The sequence below is a fragment of the Capra hircus genome, chromosome 7 (assembly GCF_001704415.2).
Source record: "Capra hircus breed San Clemente chromosome 7, ASM170441v1, whole genome shotgun sequence".
In the NCBI taxonomy this organism is placed as follows: Eukaryota; Metazoa; Chordata; class Mammalia; order Artiodactyla; family Bovidae; genus Capra; species Capra hircus.
Window position 1 is genome coordinate 103,465,708 of NC_030814.1, and position 25,271 is coordinate 103,490,978.

Below are 25,271 nucleotides of genomic sequence, written 5' to 3' on the forward strand. Positions count from 1 at the left end.
CAATTAAAAAGTATATAATTCCCTTGCTAAGACTAGGGGACAGAGTACTCTTCATCCCCCTTCTGATGTCTGTGTCAGAAGCTTTCTCTGTCCCTTTTTCACTTGAATAAAACTCTGCTACACAAAAGCTCTTGAGTGATCAAGCCTGGTCCCTGGTCCCGAAGCTAAATCTTTTTCTTCAGAGATCACGAATCCGACACCGTTCACCATAAGCTATCGATCAATGCCAAAAAGAGCCAACTCATTGGAAAAGACTGTGATGCTGGGAAAGACTGAAGGCAGGAGAAGGGGACGGCAGAGGATGAGACGGTTGGATGGCATCACCGACTTGATGGACATGGGTTTGAGCAAACTCTGGGAGATGGTGAAGGACAGGGAAGCCTGCTGCGCTGCAGTCCATGGGGCCGCAAAGAGCCGGAGACACTGAACTGCAACAGCAAAGGACAGAGAGAGGCAAAATCCTGCCTCTCTTTGTAAAGAGATGGAGGGATAAGGGAGTAAAGGATTAAGGAATCTCCACCTCCTCCTTTTTAGGATAAGGGAGACACTACGCATGCACAGAAGGGCTCCTTGGGGTCAAAAGTCAGAGGATAATTCCAAGTTGTAATGAATCTTGCTCCTCCCAGAAGCATTCACTTAGACATCCATCTTGGCTAAGGGGTGAATGCGCATCCGGGGTGGGGGGGGGGCGGCGGCGGGCGGGGAGGGGTGGGGCGGGGGAGGTCCTGAGACAACTAACCAGGGGAGGGACAAAGCAAGAGACTGGCCTGACCGAAGACAAAGGGCCTAATAACTTCCTCCTTATAAAGGATTTAAACTTCCCGAAAGTGCAACTCTCTCTCTGAACTCACCGTGTGCCTTTCCGCATGTACTTTTCAATAAATTTCTTACTTTACCTTCTGCCTCCTCGCCTGAACTCGTTCTGACTAGCAGGCAAGGACTAGGGATTCTAGCCCTAACTGCTGGCTCCTGTGGCCCAGTGGTTAGGACTCCCTGTCTGGGAAACTAAGACCTTGCTTCCAGTTACACCTCGCTGCTGTTTGCTGCAAGCTGCTGTTGAGTGCTGTGCACTTCCGAAATCAAGATTGTGTGGGAATAGGGTGAACTCTGAATCCAACGAGAGTGTTTTTATAAGAGACCAAATTGAAAACCCAGAGGTTCACAGGGAAGAAGGATGATGTGAAGATGGGAGCAGAGCTTGGTGAGATGCACCTACAAGCCAAGATTGCCAGTAGCTGGGATTGACTTCCCTGATGGTCCAGTGGCTAAGACTTCAAGCTCCCAATGTAGGGGGCCTGGGTGTTTGATCCCTGGTCAGGGGACTAGATCCCACATGCTGCAACTAAGGCCTGGTGCAGCCAAAAAAAAAAAAAAAATTTGCCAGTAGCCACCAAAAATTGAGAGAGGCAGGGGACAGAATCTTCCTGAGGGCCTTTCAAAAAGAACCAACCTTGCCAATACCTTGATTTCTGGCCTCTAGAACTGGGAGGACATATATCTACTATTTTAAGCCATCCAATCTGTGGCCATTACAGCAGCCTTAGGAAACGAATATACATGTGAACAGATCACATAGTCAAATACCTTTTTTTTTTCCCAAGAGAGTCAAATCATATTATAATTTCCATCTCAGGATTAAGGGAGGAGGCAAGTGAAAAGAATGGTAAGGGCTGGACCAATAAGTACCCACTGTAATACATGGAGAAAACCATAAGTCAAAAAGATACATGTACCCCAGTGTTCATTGTAGAACTGTTTATAATACTCAGGATATGGAAGCAACCTAAATATCCATCAACAGATGAATGGATAAAGAAGCTGTGCTACATGTATACAATGGAATGTTACTGAGCTACACAAAGTAAGGAAATTGTGCAATTTGTAGAGATGTGGATGGACCTAGAGACTGTCATACAGAGTTAAGTAAGTCAGAAAGAGAAAAACAAATACTGTATAATATCGCTTATATGTGGAATCTAGAAAAATGATGCCGATGAACTTATCCACAAAACAGAAATAGAGACACAGATGTAGACACCAAATGTATGGGTACCAAAGAGGAAAGAGTGGGTAGGATGAATTGGGAAATTGGGATCGACATATACATACAGTTATGTATAAAATAGATAACTAACGAGAACCTACTGAATAGCGCAGGGAACTCTACTCAGTGCTCCGTGGTGACCTAAAGGGGAAGGAAATCCAAAAAAGAGGGGATATACATATAGCTAAGTCACTTTGCTGTTCAACAGAAATTAACACAACATTGTAAAGCAACTACACCCTGAATTTTTTTTTAATATATCCACCATGAGGGGACTTTCCTGGTAGTCCAGTGCCTAAGACTCCATGCTTCCACTGCGGGGGCACAGTTTCAATCCCTAGTCAGGGAGTTAAGGTCCCATGTGCCATGCAGCATGGCCAAAAAAAAAAAAAAAAAAAATCCACTGTGACTCATTCACATATTCATGCGTTGTGTTCACTGATAAGTGGACCTTACATGAGTTTAAGGCTTGAGACATGACACAGACCTGGATTTGAATCTTGAACTTGGCTGCTCCCTCCCTGTCTGAATTAGACAAGCAGCCAGCTCCCTTGGCCTTAGTTTCCCCACGGTGTATTGTGATAACTGTCCAACTGTTATTAAGTTTCTAGAAGTGTTGGTGTGTCTGCAGCTGTCAGGGAAAAATTCCAAATGAGGATTGACCTTGGCTTGTCCCTTTTTCTTGTGAGAAAATGCAACGTTGCTTCAGATTCTGCAGGCATCTTATTTATTTGCTATTGAGGAGACAACAAGAAGGGTGTCAAAGGCAGGGAGTGGGGCACCTGGGGCTCCTCTGAGGTGAGAACATTTGAGAAGAGTGTCTGGCATCTCTGCGAAACCAAGGATCCTCCAAGCCAGATTTGCGGTCTGGTGGTATCCCTAGTTGGTCCCCTAGAGGACAGGTGGCCTGGGTGAGGTGGTGAGCACCTTGTCCTAGGAGGTAATCAACAACATCCCCCTAGATGTGGGGTTTCATGGTGCTGTGTGGCATCAGGAGTTTACCAGACTGGACTCCTGTGGGTCTCAGGCTCCCCCAAGGCCACGCCCCAGGAGGATTCAGTGGGGACAGAGGGTCAGCAGGTCTTGCCGGGTGCAGCCGCTGAGGCAGCAGTGGCGGGCAGGGTTGATGGCAGTTGCACGGCGGTGGTGGTGATGGCGAGAAGCCTGGGGCAGGGGCTGTGGGGCCAGTACCAGCACGGGGTCCCCACTGGCCATCAGCCCATGGAGGAGATGTTGTCCTTCCAGCCACCGTAGGAGCTCACCTGGGAACAGGGAGGAATTCAGCAAAGAGGGAGGAACCCCAGAGGACCCCACCCACACTGTCTGCATGGCAGCCAGACATGCATCATGCACACAAATAGAAAGTAAGCATTTATTAAGTGCCTACTCTATACCAGGCCCAGACTGAATCACCCCGTCCAGACATGTACACTCTCGACCCACGCCCACACTCAAGTCCCCAGCCGTGCACACTCCCACGTGCCACCTACAGTAAGAAGGCATAGAGGCTTCACAGAACAGAAGACAGTAAGGGTGGCCTGTGATACGTGCATGTGTGTGCACACCGGACCCAGCCACTGGCCCTCGTAGCCCCTCCAGTTCCCCGACCCCACCACGTGCATCTCGGCACACCCCTCTGGACCCAGGTCACACAGATTCACACTCATAGGACACCTGTGACAGATGTTGTGCATAATATCCTCTGCCCCAGGGTCAGGTCTGCGGTGAAGAGAGCTAGGCGCTGACCCAGAGCAAGCAATTTAAGGGGGTGCCAGGAACACTCAACAGTCAAGATCACTCCTATTATAACTGAATATTTTACTAGTAAAATTAACTCAAAAATTCCTGAAGATCAAAATATTGAAGTTGTAAATAAAGATAGGATCAGATCTGATCTTGCACTTTTTAAGATCCTACCTCGCTTCGCACTGATTCTCTTGCCAGGCAGAGGCTCCTCCCCGCAGACTCACACAGGCCAGAGCAGGAAGCCAGAACATGCATGCAAATCCGTCTGCAAACACCTGCACCCCTACCCCGCCCCAGAGACCCCAGCGCACAGTCCTCGCCCGCCCCCACTCACGGTCGCCGCCAGCCACAGGTCGCCCGGACTCGGAAGACCAGCGCGGGCCGCCGCACAGCCGCACGAGCGCGCGCACGAAGTGGTGGCCACACAGTTTCTCCGGCGCCTCCTGCGCGGCTGCAGGACCGAGGGCGATTGCAAGGGCCGGGCCCAGCAGCACCAGAGCCCAGGTGAGCGGACGACGGTCCATGGCGGTGAGAGGCACCGGGCCCCAGCGGGGATCAGCCTTATAGGCGCCCGGTCTGCCCCAGCTGGGAGCCTTGGAGCGGGGACAGAGCCTTCCCAACCGACGGCCCAGGGAAGTCAAGGGCAGGGTCAGGGCAAGCCTCGTGGAACCTCTGATAGTTGAGTTTTCTTATTTTTATGATGTGAGTGCCTGACATCCTTTGATTGCCCAGGCATCAGCTTCAACCATGACTGTCTGATAAATGTGACTCCAGAGCCCGACCACCTCTTCCCACATCTGTTATAGACATCTTGACTTCAATATCTTACCTTTGGGGCCACTTGGGCTTTTTTGCTTTGTTTTTGTTTCATTTGTTCTTCTCTTATGCTTTAAACTCCAACCCATGTTAAATTCACCAATAAGAGTGAGCCCACGAACCTCTAGGCTCCCATGCTTGACCCCAATAAAAGCAGGAACCCAGGCCAACTCTGCTTCCTCTACAAGAGCCCGGCCCTGGGTGTGCTGTGTCATTTCCATGTGTGCCGTGTAATTTATAGGTAATAAACCTTTATTTTTGCAAACTTTCCTGATGGTTATTGCTGAAAGGAATCTTGGAATCGTAGTAAGAACTCCCCGGGCCAGTCTAACCACCACATTGATTATTGACAGGCTGTGTGTGTGCATGCTACGTCGCTTCAGTCGTGACCAACTCTTTGTGATCCCATGGACTATAGCCCACCAGGCTCCTCTGTCCACGGGATTCTTCAGGCAAGAATACTGGAGTGGGTTGCCATGCCCTTCTCCAAGGGATCTTCCTGACCCAGGGATGGAACCCATGTCTCATATCTCCTGCATTGGCAGGTGGGTTCTTTACCACTAGCATCACCTGGGAAATCCATTGATAGGCTGAGACCCACACAAAATGGCCATGGTCTGTCTTCCTGGGTATATCTTTCCCAGGGGGACCACTGAAGAGTCTTTATTTTTTTAAACTCTTTTAAAGAGGAGAAATAAACTTAGATATAATAATTCCCTGGGATGGTGCTGGTGAGCATCCAATCAACCGAGACCAAGGACATTCAGAATCTTGTTATCCTTGTTACTGTACAGGTAAGGAAACTGAGGCTCAGAGAGGGGACCCCATACTTGCCCAAGGTCACAAGAGGGCAGGCCCCAGGGCTGAGGGTGTTTGTTGGTTCTGCCTCCATATCAGGGTCTCTTTGGGTTGGACAGGGGCTCGAGGCCTCTACTGGGTGTCAGTTTTACCAAGGAGGGAAATTAAGGCATAAAGGTTACTCAATCCAGTGCAAGGGAGACTCTGAGCTGAAAACCCTGTGTTGCAGCCCCCTACCACTTTTCACCAAAGCAGACTATGACAGTAGGTACAGAGATCTCTGTCTCTCCCATGCTCTCTGTGTCCTTCTCTGAGTCTCTTTCTATGTCTCTCTGTCTCTGTCCCTCTCCAAATCTTTCCATCAGTCCTGAGGAGCAAATAGAGGGCTGCCTTGGCCCCCAGTAATGTTGGACCCATCTCCATAGCCTAACCCTCCCAAGAGGGCCTTGCCCTCTGATCTCCCCTAGAGCAGCCTGTTCCCTCCACCCCCAAGAGCCTGTAATCAGCTCCCCAGGACAGAGCCAAGGCCAGCAGCTGGGGTTTGGGGGAGGGCTTCTGGCCTTGAGGGCCTCACCCTCCTGTCCCTCCGCCCCCAGCATGTCCTGAGGCTCCCACTGTAGGCCCCAGGGGTCTCTATCCCCGAACTCTGATCACATTCCTCCCTGGATCACACATCCCCAAGAATTCCCATTGCCCAAGTCCAGCAACAAACCATCCTTTCCATTGAACGTCTTTATTCATTCAATGAACACTCCCAGAGTCCTCTTTGTGCCCACCCCAGCCCAGCTCCCTAAGGAGCCTCCAGGTCAGAGGAGACAGAGTTGGATATAGACGTACCCCAGCCCTAGAGCTGGAAGTATAGGGCTGAATGGGAGTAGTGGGAAAATCCCAGGGAAGGCTGCAAGGAGGTGATAGCTGGGCTTTTGAGATTTGAGTAAGAGTTTTCCAGGGAGGAAAAGTGGCAGAAAAACCTTGCAGGCAGGTATGAAGGAGTGGTGGGGGCTGGCCTGCACTAGATGCCTTCCCACAAACTTCCAGAAGTTGACTTTGTGGAGCCCAAGGGCCAACACTATTGCCCATTATACAGAGGGTGGCACTGAAGCCAGAGAAAGGAAGCAACTCGCCCACCATCACACAGCAAGTAAGTGGCAGAACCATGGGCTCCAACCCCCGTGCTCCTAACCCCTGTACTCTGAGGCTTTTCCTCTCGCCATGCCGTTTCCTCTGCCAAGAATGCCTTTCCTTCCTTCAACTGATGCAAAGCTCCTGTTAGGCTCCATTGTCATCAACTGTATGATCCTCTTGTCCAGACAGAAAGGGCCCCAGTGTACAGAAGCCCTGGGACACTCAGGTTCAGAGGCTGGGGACCTCAGCCTCTCCTGGTCTCTTACACAGTTCCAAACAGTCCCACAGTCTCCCCCTCAAAGAGTGGATTTTCAGCCCGGACAGTTGCTCTTGTCCTTGGCTTCCTCCAGCTAAAGAGGCAGAAGGGAATAGAAGCCTGAGATGACATATTTAAAGCTACATAAAGTCTCCTCTGAAAATGAGAACAGGAAGCTGCAGGCCAGACCCTGAGAGGTTGGGAAGATGGAAGGGTCTTAAATGTGGTCCCTTGATTCTGGGGAGTGGATGGAGCTCATTAGACCCCATCATGACATCTGCCTTGAATCTTTCCAAGTTCAAAGAGCCACAAGGCTGCTGTTGCCCTGCAAGGCAGGGTTGCTCCCCCAAGTGCAATGTCAGTTACCCTATGAGGGGTCTCTGTGAAGCAGGAGGACCAGAGAGGAGCAGGTTCCTGCTCAAGGTCACACAGCAAGTCCATGGAGACCAGAACCTAGAGGTCTGTGTGCAGGAGATATGAAAAATGACAGAGAATGGTGTTCTCCCTCTAGGTAAGCAGGGAAGGTGAGAGTCTCATGCCTCTGGACACTATCCCCGGCTTCCACTCCACAGTGCATCCAGCTGGGGGCCCAGGGCACTGAACGATGGCCGGTCTTGAGGGTTAGGGGCCCAGCACAGCTTCATGAGCTCATGAACCTGAGGGGTGGAGAAGAGACAACAGGGTCACATGGGAGTGGTAGAAAGGACATGACTCCTGTTTGCAATTTTAAAGTATAAACTAGACTCCATCCCTCTTGCTCCAAAGCTTCCCATGGCTCCCTATGGGTCTTAGAAAAAAATCTCATCCCCTCCCATCTCCCTCCCTCCACCACCCCCTCCATCACCTCCTCTCGCGTTCCATGCAGCCACATCTGCCCCCATCTCATTTTTCAAATACACTAAACTCATTTCCACCTCAGGGCCTTTGCATCTGTTTTGCGCGCCACTGAAAATGCTCTCTCCCAGCTTTCCCCTTGGATGGTATCCTTTTCTTCCCTCAGGCACCACCCCCTCTAGGAAGCTGCTCCTGACTATACCTCCCTCAACTCTTTCTAGACATTGATCACCACCAGAATGTTCTTGTTAGCTTCTGGTGGTTATAAGAAGGAGGGGTATTATCTGTTCTGTCCTCCACTAGGTCCCCAGCACCCAACACAAAGCCCAGCACACAGAGCTCAATAAATGTCTGTGGCCTGAGCAAATTAATTTGTGAATGACCAACCATATGTCAGACACTTCTACAAAAGCTCTAATGAGAAACTGTAAGAATCATCATTTACTGAGCACCGACTGTATGCTAGACTCCGAGATGAGCACTGGAGAGGTGTTAGCAAATTGGTCCTCCCCCACCCTATAAGGCATTGTTATTCCCATTTTGGAGACAGGTAAACTGAGGCTCTGAAAGTGTTTGTGCTTTACCATACAGTGAGAGAGCAGCAAAGCAGAGGCCAGAAATCTCCTTCAGCCTCATTCCCTTGATCCCTGCTCTCAACCAAGAGATATCTTCGGTGGAGAGTAATTCAGAGGGATCAGCAGGCTTGCCCAAGAGACACCATGGTGAATCTACAAAGCGGGAAACTGAGGCAGGCCCTCCAGAGCTCACCTCACTAGGACAGGCAGGAGGTGCGGGCAGCCTCTGGCCCTCGGCCAACAGCTCCAGGAGGCGGCAGAGGGCTGGAACATCTCTTTCACATCCCATCATCCGCAGGAACTCCTGGAGCCAAGGAGAAGGGCCCGAGGTGGGGGAGGAGCCATCCGGCATGGAGAGGGGAGGGGCCGCCCGTTACCATGGGGGTCAGCCACAGTGAAGGCAGGAAGGGAATCACCCACCCGTGGTTAGGGAAGAGGGCCCTCCTACTGGGGAGGAGGAGCTGTCTGTGATGGATGGGGAAGGGGGCTGCCGATGATTGGAGGGGAGGAGCGGGAGGTATCAGTCATAGTAAAAAGAGGTCCTCCCGGAGCATCTAAGGCTGGGACCGGGTGACCCTCAGCACAGAGGACAGGGGTTGACCTGAGGGGGAAGAGGGTATGGGGAAACCAGGGGTGCCAACTCACGGCTGAGGGGCTACAGTTCTTGTCACTGTAGGTGAAGAGCTCGTACAGGACGACCCCGAAGCTCCAGACATCCGACTGGCGCGAGAAGATGTTGTCCGAGAGGGACTCTGGGGCATACCTGGAGGGGGCCAGGGAGGTCTTGGGATGCGACAGTAAGGCAGAGGACAGGAAAGGGCGCAGCCCTGGACTAGGGTAGGTGGTCCAGGCAGGTGACTATGAGAAAGTCAGTCCCAGCCAGTTCTGAGGTCTCAGTTTCCCTGGCTGTGGGATGGGAGGTTGCTCCAAAGCTGTGAGGTGCCGGGACGGGGCCGGGGCGGGGGCGGGGCGGGGCGGGCCGGGGCCGGGGCGGGGCCAGAGCGGGGCGGGCGGAGCGGGGATGGGGAGCAGGGCTAAGGAGGGGTGGAGCCAGAACAAGAAAAGGAGCGTGATGGGGAGGAGCCAGGGCTATGGGGGCGTGGCCACAGCGGGCCCCCCTTCCCGCGGGAGGCAGGGCGGGAACCGAAAAGCGCGAGAGGCGGAGCTGCCTGGGTAGTACGGAGGAAGGGTGGGGCTGGGAGGAGGCCCCTACCAGAAGATGGGGCTCTGGCCTGGCTCGCGGACCACGTAGTAGTCTTTGTCGAGAGGCAGCAGCTTGGCGAGGCCGAAGTCGGCGATCTTGACGTGCGTCTCGCTTTCCACCAGGATGTTCCGGGCTGCCAGGTCGCGGTGCAGGCAGCGGCAGGAGCCCAGGTACTCCATGCCCTATGGGCGGGCGTGGGGTGTGAACCCCCAGGATGACTCCGCAGGGGCCCCAAGTCTGACATGGAATCCAACAGCAGCCCCAACCCAGATCCCAAGCCTGACCCTACCGCTGACCCATCTTGCACTCCAGTCCTCACCTTCTTATTGTTTTGGACCTACTAGAAGAGTTAGTCGTTCAGTCGTGTCCGACTCTGCGACCCCATGGACTGTAGCCCACCAGGCTCCTCTGTCCATGGGATTCTCCAGGCAAGAATCCTGGAGTGGATGGCCATGCCCTCCTCCAGGGGATCTTCCCGATCCAGGGATGGAACCCAGGTTTCCCGCACTGCGGGCAGATTCTTTACCGTTTGAGCCACAAGCGAAGTCCCTGACCTTAGCCCTGACTCAACCGCATTTCCAACCTAACCTGGACCCCAAACTTCAACCCTCAGCCTTCCTGGCGAATCCATGCAGACCCTGCCCATCAAGCCAGCTCTGTGGACGCGGCAGGTCCACGGTCGCCCCGCTCTCCTCCGCCCCGCACCTTGCAGATCTGTGAGGCGTAGAGGAGCAGGCGGCCAGCGTCGAGGCGGGCGCGGTGCCGCTGCAGGAAGTCGCGCAGGCAGCCACTGGGCAGATACTCCATGACCAACCGCAGGCTCTGGCGGCCTAGGGGTGGCGGGGGAGGCAGGGAGGAGTCACCACAGGGCCTAACTTCGTCTCCTTCCCTTCCCCATTCTTCTTCCCCGATCAGAGTGGGACCTTGTGTCCCCTCCGGGCCTCAATATTGCTTTCTATAAAATGGGAACGGCCACAGTGACACGTATCGCTAATCTATTTGAGTACTTTCTATAATATACATTAATTCTTTTTAACCTCATAACGACCCGTTTTTTTCAGGTGGGAAAACTGACGATGCCGAGGTAGTCTTAGGCATCCCCAGTGGCTCCGCAGTAAAGACTCAGGCTGCAATGCAGGAGACTTGCAGAAGATATCGGTTTGATCCCTGAATGGGGAGGATCCCCTGGAGTAGGAAATGGCAACCCACTCCGGTATTGCTGCCTGGAGAATCCCACAGACAGAGGAGCCTGGTGGGCTACAGTCCAGGAGGGGGGTCACAAATGAGTCGGACAGGACTGAGTGACTGAACAACAAGGTAGATCTGGATAAACAAGATCAGTCAGTAGCGCCCCTGCTGGTGTTCTCAGACCAGCAGTTCTGGTGCAGAAGGGTGAGGGTGTGTGATTTGAAGAGGGGTTCACCTGGGCCATAGCTGACACCCCGGTACTTGACAATGAAGTCGCTGTGGAGGGCTTTGAGGATCTGGATCTCCCGCTGGAAGTCCCGCTGCTGTTCTGGCCCACTATGCTGCAACTGCTTCACGGCCACCAGGGCCCCTGTGTTGTCGCCCAGCGGGTCATAGCGGCACAGCTCCACGCTGCCAAAGTTGCCCTGGGGGACAGTGGGGCTGGTGTTCACATGCGTGAGTGCCACCCCACCCACCCCAGCCTAACCCACCTCACCTTGCCCAGCTGTGAGATGTACTTGAGGTGTCTCTCTTCAAAGATGGTAGGGTCCTGGCAGGCGTAGAGCTGGGTGCCATTCCAGAGCCCATCACGGGGCGCCAGGGTGCCAGGTGTGGGGTCTGAGAGGAGCTCATAATCTGGGGGGCACAGGCAGTGAATGAGCAGTGTCCTGGGCCCCCGCTCCTAAGCTAACTTGCTGTGTGACCTCCATCTGAATGCTTACCCTCTCTGTGCATTATGGCAGGGCCACTGCAAGCCTAGAGGTATTTGTAGGGCTGGGAAAAGCTGCCTCCTGGCAAAGGCAGCCCTCTTATGCAGCGCACATGCTGCACACAGACAGAAAGGCCTTTCCCAGACCTCACTGCCAGGGGGTGGCAGGGGAGAGAGAGGCACTGGAAGCTCCTTTAGGCCTGGCCCATGAAAACCTAGAGTGGGACCCTCGATACGCTCTCTCCTGCTTGCAGAGGACCCAGTAGGGGCCTAAGGCCATAGGATGGGTAGAACCACAAAGGGAGAGTTCCTTGCTGACTTGGACACCCTCACTGAATGAGAGCTAAACATCCATTGTGTGTGGCCTTGAACTGAGGGGCTTGTTTGTTACAATAGCTGTTGAAGCTCATACTGACTGTTACAGTCATCAATCATTCCAACCTTGCCTGGCACGCAGAGCAGGCTCCACATACAAATCTCACTCTTCTACTGGGTCCAATATGACATTCCCAGCCCTGCCCACCCTGCCTGGCCCAAGTGGGCACCTGAAGTGATGAGGCTGTTCAGGTCACGGATGACAGCGCGGAAAGAGGGCCTCTGGCCTGGCTCATAGGCCATGCACTGTTGGATCAGCAGGGCCAGCTCCATCCACTTGGGGGCAGGCAACTGCTGCCGTTCCTGGTAAAACTGGAGCTTCTAAAGGCAGGATGAAGGGCTGGTTACCCCCAGTGAACCCTCAGAGGTACCCCCTAGACCCGTCCATCCTCCCCAAGCTGGACTTCATCCCACCCTTCTGTCAAATGAGAGCTCTAGAAGCCAGTGCTGGTGCTCTGACCTTGGCAGGCTCCAGGGTGCTGATGGGCACTGTGATACCACTGAACACCTCCCAGACTGTGGCTCCAAAGCCCCACTTGTCAGCTTCCAAGCCAAGTGTTCGGGCCTCCTGGAGACATTCAGGGGCCACCCAGGGGATCCTGTCAGTGAGCACTGGTGCAGGAGGCAAGGATGGGATCAGGGATCCGCTTCCTTGCCCCACTAGGTTCCTCCCTCCTTCACCCCTCAGCACTTACTCTCTAGGCTTAGCACAGTGGGGCTGACACCCGGGTCACTCAGCTTGATGAAAGGCAGGTTCCCATCAGTCCCTTCACGAGCCAAGAGCACCTTCCGGGCTGAGACATTGCCATGAGGGAGACCTTTGTCTTCCTAAGTGGACCAAGTACAGGGAAATGCCAGGGGTGGTGGGGGGATGAATGAATATGCTGGTTGGTGAACTCCTACACATCCTTCAAAGCCCACCTGGTACTGCTCAGACCATACTTCAACATCTTTCCTAGACTACTGGCAATACACCTCCTGTGTCCCTCCTCTTCTTAAACATTGCTCCTTCATCCCATGGCTCCTTAATCCCTTCAGGATAAAGTCAAAGGGCCTCAGACTGGCACTCAAGGCCCTTTGAAATCCAACTCTTGGTCACTCTTCCCATGGGCTTCTCTCTCCCACATCTCCACTCTGGTGAACAGACCTGATACACTCCTGGACAAGCAACACATCTAAGCTGCAGCCTTTGCCCAGGCTTTTCTCTCAGCCTGACATGCCCTCCTTCCTTTTTTTTCTTAATGAACTTCTACTCAATCTCCAGGACCCCAACTTTAATGTTCTTTCTTCTGGAGAAGCCTCCCCCGGGGCCAGCCTTGTGGCTCACCAGTCCCCTCAACTTCCATGAATGATCAGCTGTCTCCTTCTGCTCTTACACCTCTAAGCTTGTATGTATGCTGTTCCCTCAGTCTCAAATGCCCTCCACCCTTGCCAAACTCCTATTCATACGACAGAGCCCACTCTCAAAGCCCCATCCACTCTTGAATGGAGGATGGAGCAGGCAGAGGAGCACTCACCAGATAGTTGAGGGCATAGGCCAGCTGTTTGATCACCTGTAGCTTCCAGCTGGCTGGCACTAGGTGGCCACACTTGCGTAGATATGTGTCCAGCGCTCCCAGGCGTACAAATTCCTGAACCATGATACCTGGTGGAAGTAGGAAGGGGCAGGGTTGGGAGGTAGGACTATATTGTATTCAATAGGCTCTGCCCCCAACCCCACCTTCAAGGGTAGCTTGAACTCTCAGCTCTGACTTTTCTCTCCCCTATTCCTCCATCCTTACCCTATTCACCTCTCTGCTTCCCTACTTCCCATCTCAGAACCATTTGCCTGTAATGCCTGGAAGGTGTCACGCTCTCTCCATGACTCACTCCCAACCCTTTACAAGTTCTGTGTTTCTGACTGGAACACCCCTCTTCTCTCACTTCCCTAATGTCTATTTATTCTTGCCTTTCCAGCTTAGAATGTATCCTTACCTACTCAGAATCACTGCTTGACCTCCAAGCTGGGTTAGCAGCCTCTGATCACCCACAATGACCTGTGCTGCCCCACCACACACAATCACTTATCATCCTGCTCAGCCTGTCATGTTCTATGCTATGCACCCAGCTCTTGGCACATATTGGGCTCCCAATAAACAGCTGCTGAGCTGAACTGATGGAAACAAGGCTTGGAGAGGCAGCGTGGACCTTGCAAAGCTGCGGAGATGGTACACAATAGATCAGAACCCAGGTCTGCCTGACTTGAGATAATTCTGGGGGCTTAAGTATTGGGGGGAGCCTGGAGCTGCTTATTCAAAGAGTGATGATGGAAGGACATGAGTACAAGATGATAGACTCTGGTGGAATGGAGCCCCAGCCAGGGCAGGCTCTGAGTGTATGCTGCTATTGCTGCTGTAGGTGGACCCAGTGAGGCAGGGCAGAGATGGGGAATGTCTCTTACTGTCTCCAGCCATGCACACGCCGTGGAGCAATACGAGATGCTGGTATGACACTTGGCTCATCAAGCTTGCTGCTTCCAGGAATGACTGGGGAGGAAAGAATGGGGAGAACATGTATGGGTTTCTTCCACTCCTGGGTCAGACCAATGAACCCCAAACTTGCTGCTCACAAACTTGCCTCAGGAGACCTGGCCGCCAGCTTCCTTTGGCCTTGGAGTCCACCATTAATGCACACAGCACTCTGTATCGTGATTTTTTTAATGGAGGCAGGAAGTCCCTGCTGTAGTCTACCTTGAGTCACTCACCTTTTGGCTCAAACCTTCCTTTGTGTTGCCCAGCCCCTGAAGATGCCTCCGTCCACATCATTCCTCTCTTCTCCTTTGCTCATCCTCTCTGACCCACTGTTCTCCTTGCTATTCCTTAAACATGCCAGACTTGGCCCTGCCTCAGGACTTTTGCGCTGGCTGTTCCCTCTGTCTGGTATACTCTGCCTGTTTGCATCTAAATTCTCCACCCTTCTGTATTTCATGGAGATGCTGCGGCTACATTTCTGTTATTTTAAGACCCTGTGTGTATTCTCTTTGTTTTGGTTTTGGGTTTCTTTTCTGGGTTGTTTTTTTTTTTTTGGCTGCACTGCAGCGTGCAGCATCTTCTCCAACCAGAGATCGAACCTGCACCTGCTGCTGTGGGAGCATGGAGTCTTAGCCACTGGACCAGCAGGGAAGTCCGACCCTGTGTGTTTTTAAATTTCTGTGAATCCACAGCCCCCTCTCCAGCTAGGCCCTAACCCAGAAGGTCTGGTCCCACCCTGCTCACCTCCATGCAATTCTTGTGCTTGGCGTCCATCACTTTGAGCAGCACCTCTGTCTCTCGGGCCTCCCCATCCACAATCTCATGGTGACAGCCCCGATAAATCTTGGTGAAGGACCCGTGACCTAGGTTCTCATGCTGGAAAGTGAGGAGGCAATATGAAAGGCCAGTAACAGGGCTCCCATGGGATCCTGTCCCTTAGCTCTGGCCCAAGCAAGGCACAGGTAATGGATCAATTTTACAGATGATGAAACAGAGGCACAAAGAGGTTGTATCACATGACTGAGGCCACACAGCAGAGATGGATGCAGACCTGGTCTCTGGATCCCACCTGAAGTATGTTTCCCCCATTTCCTGGGGCCCCTTACCCACTGCAGGCTGTCAGCAGGGATCTTGTGAAACGTCATCTGACTCAGCTGGCACTGGAATTGGGGCTGAACAGGGGATGATGTGGGTGGGTTGCAGCCTCTCCGGACCACAATCAGATTGGACTTTTCTATGGGGAGTGGAAGGAGGAAGAAAACTAGAGGTCAAAGGTGAAAGGTCCTCAAAGGATTGCTCACTCCCTGTCTCCGTGTGGGGTTGTCCTTGGTGGCTCAGATGATAAAGAATCTGCCTGCAGTGAGGGAGATCTTGGTTTGATCCCTGGGTCAGAAAGATCCTCTGGAGAAGGGAATGGCAACCCATTCTGGTATTCTTGCCTGGAGAATGGACAGAGGAGCCTAGTGGGCTACAGCACGTGGAGTCACAAAGAGCCGGACACAACTGAGTGACAAACACTAAACTGTCTCAGCGTGGGGTCTTCTGCAGAAGCCAGGACTAAGATGAGGGTTCCAGGGCACACGGCTTATTTGAAAGGAAACTCCAAGAAGTCCCAGTGAGGGGAGGGAGAGAGAATGAGATGGAAGGAACCCCGCAGGTGGTACAAATGAGCAGGTGATGCTGTGGTCAGTTTGGTCTCAAGTCCTACTAGGGATTCTGGAAAAATCTGGAGAACTCACACCTCAAAGCTGTCCCATCCCAGGGGTCTGTCTGAGAGCAAAATTCACCCAGAGCAAGAGGCAAGCGATGAACAGAGGCTAAGTGCTAGTGACATCACTCAGATCCAGCTATGCCTGGATTCAGCCATCCCTGGAAGCAGCCTCTATCCCACAAGCCCTAGATCACCTTTTTTCCCTCCTAGACTACTTTGACCAGCAGACTTTGTCACTTGCCACTGAAGAGCTGGAACAGACACAGAAAGGCAGGGTCCCAGATTGCCTATTCAGCTTGGGGGAGAAGGCAGGCTCACCTTTAGGTCTGGGGTTGCAGCAGAAGGTGAGGTATAGCTCAACCCCATCCACATGCAACCCACCATTCCAACAGGCTGCCAGGAGCTCTCGAAGACTGCTGTGGGAACGGCCAAGGCCAGCCAGGGAAAAGGTTCCTGTGGGGTCGCACCGGATGAGGCAGCCCTTATAATCCGGGCCCAGCGGGGTCTGCAAAGAGGAGTGAGTGGTCTCTTGAGTGGCAGTGGGAGGCACTCTCCCCCTCAAATCTCCAAGTCTTTGCATATTCTATTCCCTCCACTGGGAATGCCTTTTTCCTCCCCTTCTTCAGGAAGCCATGCTGATTCATATTTCAGTGCTCAGCTCAAATATCATCTCCTCCAGGAAGCCCTCCTTGCCCTCCTGGCCCCTGGAGGTAGACTGACCAGGACACAAACAGTTAGGAGGTAGCTGTCGAAATCCTGGGGACTGCGGCGGAGGACATAGGAGCCGGGACGTGAGCCCTCAGTCTTGAGTTTGTTGATGGCAAAATCCAGGCTGTGGGGAAAGGTGGAAGAGAACTGAGAGTCAAAGACGGTGAGAAACAGATGGAGGCAGAGAAAGCAAACTGAACTGGAGCTCTAATCCTGGTCTCTCTGAAGCCCTGGGAACGTCACCAGGTAACATTCCCTCACTCCCTCCCATTTGTAAAATGAACCCAAAGCTGGGCTTCTGCCTAGGGGATTAAAGAGGAAACCGCAGGTGAAGCTCCACACCTGGGCACCTCGAGCATCCCAGGAAATGGCTCTGGGACCTCAAGGAGCCAAAGGGAGGGAAGCGGCTGCAGAAGTGAGACTGCAGATTCACTGAGCGCCAGCTATGCACCTGGTGCTGTTGAAGGGCTCCTGAGAGGCAAGGACACCGAGGCACCGAGAAAGAGCGTGCCAGAGATTTGGTCCCCAGTGAGTCCTTACGTGATGGGGCCATGGCACTGCTCAGCCACCTCCTCCAGCAGCCGCGGCGGCGCCACCTCCTTGCAGAAGTAGTGCCGCGAGTCCGTGGTCAGCCGGAAGTAGCCATCCACGAGCGCCAGGAAGGACAACGCTGCGGGAAGCCCCGGGAACTCGGCCTCCTGTGAGGACCGGTGTCAGGGCCCGCCGCGGTCCGAGGACAATCCCGCGTCCCCGCCGTCAGGGATGGGGAAGGTAGGAGGGGAGGGGGTTCCAGCACCCACCAGGATCTGATTGTCTGTCCTGGTGATGGTGACCAGGCGATGCTCCGCAGCCGGGCCAATGCACGGCGCCTGCTTGATGCTGATATCCACGATTTCTGGAAAGTCGCAGAAGGGCTGGAGGACCTGTGAAGAAGGCGGAGGGCTGAAGCTGGGGATCCCGCTCCCTCCCCGCCCCCAGTCCTTTTTTGGAAGCCGGGACCCCACCAGTCCCCACTCACGAGACCCGCTCCTCCAGCCTCACCGAGTCCCATCCCTCTCCCGTCGAGCCCCCACCAAGCCCCGCCTCCTTCTGTCCACACCGCCCCTCTCAACTCTCTCCCCTGCTCATCCCAAATATCCACCCCCTCACCTCTGCCAACCCCGGAGTCCTTCTCTCGGCCGGTCCCCCACCCCGCCCCGAGTCCCTCCCTCACTTAACTCCACTTTATCTCCTGGTGTCTCTTAGTCCAGTCGGGAGCCTCACCCACCCCGAGTCCTGCCTTTTCGCTCCACCTGCTGTTAGCCCCATTCTGAGCCCCGCACACCCTACTAGCCCCTCTCTCTACGTCCCGCCCTTTTCATCTCCGCTTCCTCGCTCAGCCCCACCCACGCCTCGCTCAGCCCCACCCACGCCTCACTCAGCCTGGAGCGAGCCCCTCCGTCCCAAGCCCCCTCACTGCCCCGCCTCTCCTTCGGCCCCGCCCCAATCCCCGCCCACGACCCTGCCCCTCCCCTTGGCCCCGCCCCTGGCCCCCGCTGAGCGCCCCCCGCCACACACCTCGTGTTCTCCTGGGCTCCAGGCGATGCCACTGCCACCAGCCACACGGAGCAGCCCCGGCGTATCCTGACCACCAGCAGCGCCGGGGAGACCCACGCGGAAGGTCTCAGCGGCCCTGTCTGGATCCAGCCGCTCGAGGTCCATGATGTACTTGACCATGAGCGAGTGCCTGTCAGCCTGGCAGGCCGCCACGCGGCGCAAGGCCCGGCGCACTGTCCTTCGGATGCGCCTCCGAGTCACGAAGCTCAAACCCTGGATCAGGTCGCGTAGGCCAGGGGGCAGGCAGACCTTGTAGCTGCAAGTGCGCGGAGTGGGGCCCTCAGTATGGGGCGGGGTCTCCGCCAGGGAGGACCGAGGCGGCACATCAACCGAGCCTCTAGGTGAGGGGTTGGAGTGTGGCCTCAGTAGGGGGCCACACAGCACACACAGAAACACATTCAGAGACCGGCATGGGGGTAGGGAGGGCCTCCATGGGAAGGGCCGTTGCGGTCCATGAGACAGAGACATAGTCCTTTAGCTGCCTGAGGTCTGGCTATGGAGTCTCAGGGCGGCTGGGTTCAAGGGGAGGGCTTGGGTCCCATGAACACATTGTAGGCTTGTAGGTGGGGAGCCGGACTCGTGATCCCCTGGTGGAGCCATGTTGGCTCGCTCCCAGGTAGAGGCTGGGCACCACAGCCTGGAAGCCCTCACCTGACCGTCTTCAGCAACTCCTCGGGCCGCTGAGCCTCCTCGAGGGCCATCCGGGCCAGGTCCAGAACAGCCAAGCTGAGACACTCACCCTGTTCCTTGAGGCTGAGGCCTACCCTAAGGCGGCCGCTCACCAGGTCATGGCGGTGCTAGGAGCCAGTCACAGCCCAACCATGAGCCCTGATATGGTCAATACACCCCCATCCCTGGCCGACCTTCACCCTGGGGCTGCCACTCTGAGCCCCGCCCACCCTACTAGCCCCTCCTTCTTCATACCGCCCAATTCATTCCCACCTCCTCGCTCAGCCCTCCTCACAGGAGAGTCAGGCAAGGCTGCCCAAACATGAGCCCTGACATTGCCCTGGGTACCCCCACCCCTGAGCTGATCCCCGTGCAGACACCTACCTGAGCAAAGAGGTGCTCCAGGACTGGCAGATCTAAGATGGCACTGGCCAAGTCCTTTCGTAGCCCAAATCGGTGGCACTTCTCTAGTCCAAACCAGTTGGGGAAGTAAAAGCTGTGGGGGAGGGGAGAACCCTGGAGTAGGGGATATGATGAGGGGGGGACTGTGCCAGGACCTCACAGAGCCCAGGTTATACCCTTGACTTGCTGTGTGATGTTGGACAAGTGAACCACCCTCTCTGACATTAGTTTTCTCATCTGTGAAATGAGCAGTGCTCATGCCCTCCCTCGGGGCACCCACCAGGAGGTGCAGGGAGACGATGATCCAAGGGTTACTGTGGTTTTAAACTCCCATTTCCCAAGCCCTCAGCAAAAGGCATGCCCTCCCGGTATTATTTAACCCACATTTGGGGGTGGTGGGGGGGAGACACTTCCTACCGGAGCCTGTAGACGAGGACCTGGGTACCCGTGTCCTCCACGGAGAAGATGTGGCTCGGGGGGAACCAGCAAGACAGGTCTTCCAAAGCCAGAGCAAAGAGGGAGTGGTACACGGGCAGGATGCCTGAGGGGGCGGTGGCATCAGTTCCCTCTCAAATCTCCCCATCTGCCCCCTGCAGAGCTGCCATGTTATCCTCATGCAGCCCCACAGGCTCTTTCTCACCTTCAGCTCTGACATCATGTCCCACCCCTGCTTGGACCCATTCCAGGGCTCCTCAGTGCCCTGAGGAGAAAAGTCATGGACGCAGCCTGCTTCTCAGGGCTCCCTGCCTCTCTCCAGAGCATCTCTTTCCACTTAGCAGCTTACCTCGAGGGATGACCATCTGTTTCTTCTAACAGTCTATCATGCCTCTGAGTCTATGGACATGCCATTCCCTGTGCACCCGCCTCCCTTACCAAACTCCTACTCATCCCTCAAAGCCCCAGATCCAGTGCTGACTCTGCTTGACAGCTATTCCAGCTCCCAATCTGTGTTCCACACAACCCTAACCCTCCTTCTGACCAAGCCTTCTAGGGACGCACTTACCACTGGCCTTAGCAGCGTAAACACACAGGTCTTCAGCTGAGTGGTCCCCAAAGGAGAAGGACAGGCACTGTGGGGGTCCAGGGCCCCGAGGGGGCAGCAGCACGTGCAGCGCACCAGCCTCTGAAGAGGAGAGGCTGCAGGACCGCTGAGAAATCAGGGGTGTCTCCTCACTTGGAGGTGCCATGAATGCAGCCTGCCTGAACACAGAAAAAGGCAGCCCCTCAGCTGCGATCACAGGACAAGGTTGCAGATCTTCTGAGGTAGGAGTGGGGAGGTGAAAGAAATATGACTGAGTGAGGCAGGGATGAAACCAGAGAAATAAGGAGGAGAGAGCAACAGAAAGAGAAGGACAGATATGGGCAAAGGCAGAGAGAGGGAGCTGAGTGTGCAAGGTGGGTGAGGAGCCATACCACCCCCGGTGAGGGCTGTGCTGGGAAGCTGGAAGACATTCACAACAAATTTGTGTGAACTCACACTTCAGACTCTTGGTGCCCAGGGCAAACATCTCTAACCAACCTCCAGCCTCCACATATACCCACTCTCCAATCCCTTCTCCAGACAGGCATGATCAATCAATCACAGATAATAGGGATTTGCTAACCAGCAAGCAGATAGTTATCTACCTGTGCAAGGGTGCATACTCAGTTGTTTCTGCTTCTTTGCAACCCCATGAACTGCAGCCCTCCAGGCTCTTCTGTCCATGGGATTCTTCAGGCAAGAATCCTGGAGTGGGTTGCCATTCCCTCCTCCAGGGGATATTCCTGGCCTGTGGATCCAACTCAGGACTACTGAGGCTCCTGCACTGGCCAGCGCCACCTATGAAACCCATTGGCCTGTGCACATGGGTGTTTGAGGAGATAGAAGTGGCCACCCCTCCTTGTGAAGCTGGAGGATTCTAGCACTTCTGAGGCTGGGAAAAGAAGCTTTAGCAGCTGGTTTAATGCATGCCTCGGGGGCTGACCCAGACATCAGACTCAGTCATCGTCAGATTCAATCCCTGCATCTCTGTTCCATTAGTTCCCCAGAGTAGGAAGTCCTCCCTGGGTTAGGTCCAGGAGGAAACCACCCACATTAATTCTACACCAGCCACCTTACAGATCTCTCTCGCCCTGGGGGACCCAGAGCTCAGGACTCTGGGTTGGGCAGAGGAAGGAATTGGGTTTCACATGCCAGAGGAAAAGGAGGAAGACGAAGAAGATTTACTTCAATTGACCCAAATGAAGACGATACAAAGAGAATATTGGATAAAAACTATGTTCCAGGGACTTCCCTGGCAGTCCAGTGGTGAAGACTGCGCTTCCAATGCAGGGGATGTGGGTTTGATCCCTGGTGGGAAAACTAAGATTCCACATGCCGCTGGTTGTGGCCAAAAAGTGTAAAACAACAACAAAAACTGCGTTCCAAAATAATAGTGGGGGCGGGGGGCGGAGAGTGTAAATGAGATTTAAACACACTCAGAATATAAGCCTGGGACTGAGGATCAGTGAAAACTTCAGGCTGTGGGTTCAAATCCCAGCCCCACCATATCCTGGCTTTGTGACTCCAGCAGGGTTCCCGCAGCTGGGACACAGTTTTCTCAGCTGTGAAATGCACTGACTCCCACCTGCTTCAGTGAGATAGTTTACGGAGTCCAGTCCGACCTGTCAACACGTTCAAAAGTGAGAGTGTTGGCCGTTCAGTTGTGTCTGACTCTCACAACCCCATGGACTGTAACCCACCAGGCTCCTCAGTCCATGGAATTCTCCAGCAAAAATACTGGAGTGGGTAGCCATTCCCTTCTCCAAGGGAATCTTCCGAACTCAGGGATTGAACCCAGTTCTCCTGCACTGCAGGCAGATTCTTTACCTTCTGAATTCTTTACCTTCAAAGCCCATCAACACCAGAAAAGCCCATCAACACATTTAATCCCCACTAAATGATACAAACACTTGGTGACATGCTCAGCAAGCACTTGACAAATGTCAGCCAAACCAAATGGGAAGGTCCCTTAGGACAGTGGTTTGAGGCTTACCGCCAGGGAGGTAGGACATAGGGGAGAGAGAACTTTCCCCTAGGGACACTCCAGTGTTACCAGCTCCCAGACCAGGAATTGGTACTTTCCCCACCCCACCCGGCTGTGTCACTTCTCACAGAGATGCCCCAAACCTTATTTCAAACAGTTGCCCTGATCTTTGCATGTTTATGTAAATGTTACCACAAAGCAGTGTCTTTTGTCTAAAATAAATCTTAAAAAAAAACAACCATGATTTTTAAAATATCAAAAGTAAAAATAGAAAGTCTGTTTGGTGCCCAGAGAAACGTCCCTGTTTTAGCATCAAAAGTTCCACATGCACAGAAGGGAGGGTTGGTTGGTCACCCAGTGCTCGGGCCTGGGACCTGGGAGTGTGGGAGACGTGAAGTGTGTCCCCAGAGAGTGGAGCCCCGGGCGCATACGCAAGGATTCCTTCAGGTCAGGAAGCTGGGAATTCGCGGCCTCGTGTGCGGGACAAAGTTGAGGCCCAGAGGGGAAGCGCTTTGCCAGAGGCCGCGCCGCCAGCTGTCCCAGCTTATGTCAGACGGTTTTTCTCTGAGATCTAGAAGGCACACTTGCCTTTGTCCCCAGCGGCGGCCTTCCTGTCCCCAGCGGCGGCCGTCCGCACAGTCTTCCCCCACCCCCACCTCCGACCTGAGCCAAGTGGCTCCAGCAGCTCTTACCTGGAGGTGAGGGCCCTGGGCCAGCGACGGGAGGGCAGAGCGGGGCAGCAGCCGGAGGAAAGTCCCACTTGCTCCTTCCTGTGTGGGCCCCTCGGCTTCCTGAGCTGCTGTCACTTACCGAAAGTCATGGCCATGTGAGGGCCGGGGACGGGGAGGGGCAGAAAGTTCCGGAAGCCTCTGCAGCAGCAGTCCTGCTCAAGCTGCTGAAGACCCTGGACCTCAGGGAAGGAGTGACAGCAGAGAGAAGGGCCCAGGTCACCCCGAGGGGGTCTCAGCAGGCTCCGGGACTCAGTCTCCGTGGGGCCCTGGCAACACTGTGGCTTCTTCTGGCCTCAGTTTACCCATTTGTGGCATGTGTGCATGTGTTGGGCACCTAAGGAACTGATTTCACACCTAAGGAAGAGAACTGGGCTGGATCTGCCCGGGAAGGAGGCAGGGAAGTTGCCCCAAACAAAAGTGAAGTTCTCCTTTACAGTATTTTTCCAGTGAGACCCTGGAAGGTATGGCGGTCCCTTTTTGTGCTCCACGCCCCAAGCCCAGAGCTAGAATCTGTGGAAACCGGACAGACTGGGCCACCTCACTGTCTGGTCTGGCAGGGAGGCAATTAATCATTATGGATAGCCAAGAAAGCCAAGATGATGGGACAGGCACAGGCTGAGGCTGAAGGGAGGGGATGAGGGGCAGGGAGCTTGGGGGATGGGAGGGGGCGGGTTCTGTGTAAAGGACATGATGGATCAAGCAGGGATGTGAAGCAAGAACACCATAGGGGCAAAGACCCAGAGGTGAGAGTGAACAGAGCTATTTAAGGCTCAGAGGGCTTGACTGGATGCAGTGGGGAGGGAGGGGGATGGTTTGGCAGTCATCAGGAGCCAGCTCACAGAGCCAGGTCTGATTGAGGTTTTTTAACACACTTGAGGCTGTCATGAGTGGAGAAGGCAGGAGGCCAGGGCAGTGCCCTTAGTAGGATACAAACCCCAGAAAGTAGAGCTTTGGGATAAATTTTTTTTTTATTACTTTATTTTTTATTGAAGGATATGGGATAAATTTTAGAGCACCTTTTCATCTCTGTGCTTCCCTGGTGGCTCAGATGGTAAAGAATCTGCCTGCAATACAGAAGACCAGGGTTTGATCCCTGGATCTGGAAGATCTTCTGGAGAAGGGAATGGCTACCCACTCCAGTATTCTTGCCTGGAGAATCCCATGGACGGAGGAGCCTGGTGGGCTACTGTCCCAAAGAGTCAGACACGACTGAGTAACCCACACTTCACTTTCATCTCTGTAATCCCATCACAAGCTGTGGCACAAAAGTGGCTTTGGTACATATTTTGTTGACTTCAGTTCAGTCACCCACAGACACTTACTGGGCACTTCTGGTGTACAGGGCATTGGGCCCACACAGCAAGGTACAGCACAGATCCAGTCTCGTCTCTGCCTGGTGCAGCCAACAGGGAAGATGAAAATAAATTAGTACCCAGTCAGGGTTTCAGTGGCCCTTGGTGCCAGGCTTCTAGGAGAGACACTAAGTCTGGGAGGGTTTCCTGGAGGAAGTGGCTTTGATATACTGAAACCCGAGGACAAGTAGGATTAACCAATGATCCGGAGGCGTGGGGAGTTCTGGCAGAAGAACAACCCAGGCAAAGGCTGAGAAGCTGGGTAAGGTCACAGTGTTCCTGAGGGCAGGGTGGCAGGGGAAAAGTGTACTGAGCCTTGTTTGGAGGCATCAGTGGGGCCTTTGTGGGCTTTGTGGGTGGAGAGGGAAGAGACATGAGTTTCGTCCTCAGTGCAGCGGGAGCCAGAGCAGGCTTGTGGCAGGAAGTGCTGCATGGGGGCTTAGCCAGAGTATTTTTCTTTCACTTCCGGGGTGGCTTCAGTAGAGAAGAATGCAAAGAGTGAGTTTCTAGGCCACTGACAACTCTAGTGGGGTAGCCACTGTGGTATACTGAGAATGAGCAGAAGGGGAACAGAGTGAGGGCAAAGGCACCCTCAGTCCCAGAGAGGGGTGTGGGAGGTCTCCATGAGGCGATTCCAAGGGGCACAACCCAGAATTTGCCCATGAATAAGTTGGAAATTTTGTTGATGCAAACATCCTAAATTTTCTCCTGGCATAAAGCCCACAAATGCAAAGAATAAACAAATGGAACTGGAGACAAAGGTAAACTCATGTCATGGATAAAATATCTTTCCTGCATACGTGAGTGCTAAGTCGCATTCAGTTCAGTTCAGTTCAGTCGCTCAGTCGTGTCCGACTCTGCGACCCCATGAATCGCAGCACGCCAGGCCTCCCTGTCCATCACCAACTCCCGGAGTT

General features: G+C 54.0%; 2 protein-coding genes across 2 annotated transcripts; both read right to left on the bottom strand.

The window, feature by feature from the left end:
- Positions 3,101–4,314, bottom strand: INSL3 (insulin like 3). The gene is given in 2 exon segments (NM_001285579.1): positions 3,101–3,306; positions 4,125–4,314. Coding segments are annotated over 2 exon segments (396 nt in total).
- Positions 6,122–25,060, bottom strand: JAK3 (Janus kinase 3). The gene is made up of 25 exons (XM_018051403.1): positions 24,325–25,060; positions 22,964–23,181; positions 20,270–20,466; positions 19,684–19,807; positions 19,249–19,360; positions 18,847–18,992; positions 18,157–18,451; positions 17,400–17,522; positions 17,140–17,297; positions 16,612–16,723; positions 16,210–16,396; positions 15,287–15,414; positions 14,925–15,056; positions 14,111–14,195; positions 13,188–13,315; positions 12,366–12,498; positions 12,131–12,282; positions 11,841–11,991; positions 11,083–11,222; positions 10,822–11,011; positions 10,104–10,228; positions 9,408–9,580; positions 8,840–8,957; positions 8,388–8,498; positions 6,122–7,441 (listed from the first exon to the last, which is right to left on the bottom strand). Exons 3-25 carry the CDS (start codon positions 20,451–20,453, stop codon positions 7,334–7,336), a joined length of 3,315 nt encoding a protein of 1,104 aa, XP_017906892.1. The 5' UTR covers positions 20,454–20,466; positions 22,964–23,181; positions 24,325–25,060; the 3' UTR covers positions 6,122–7,333.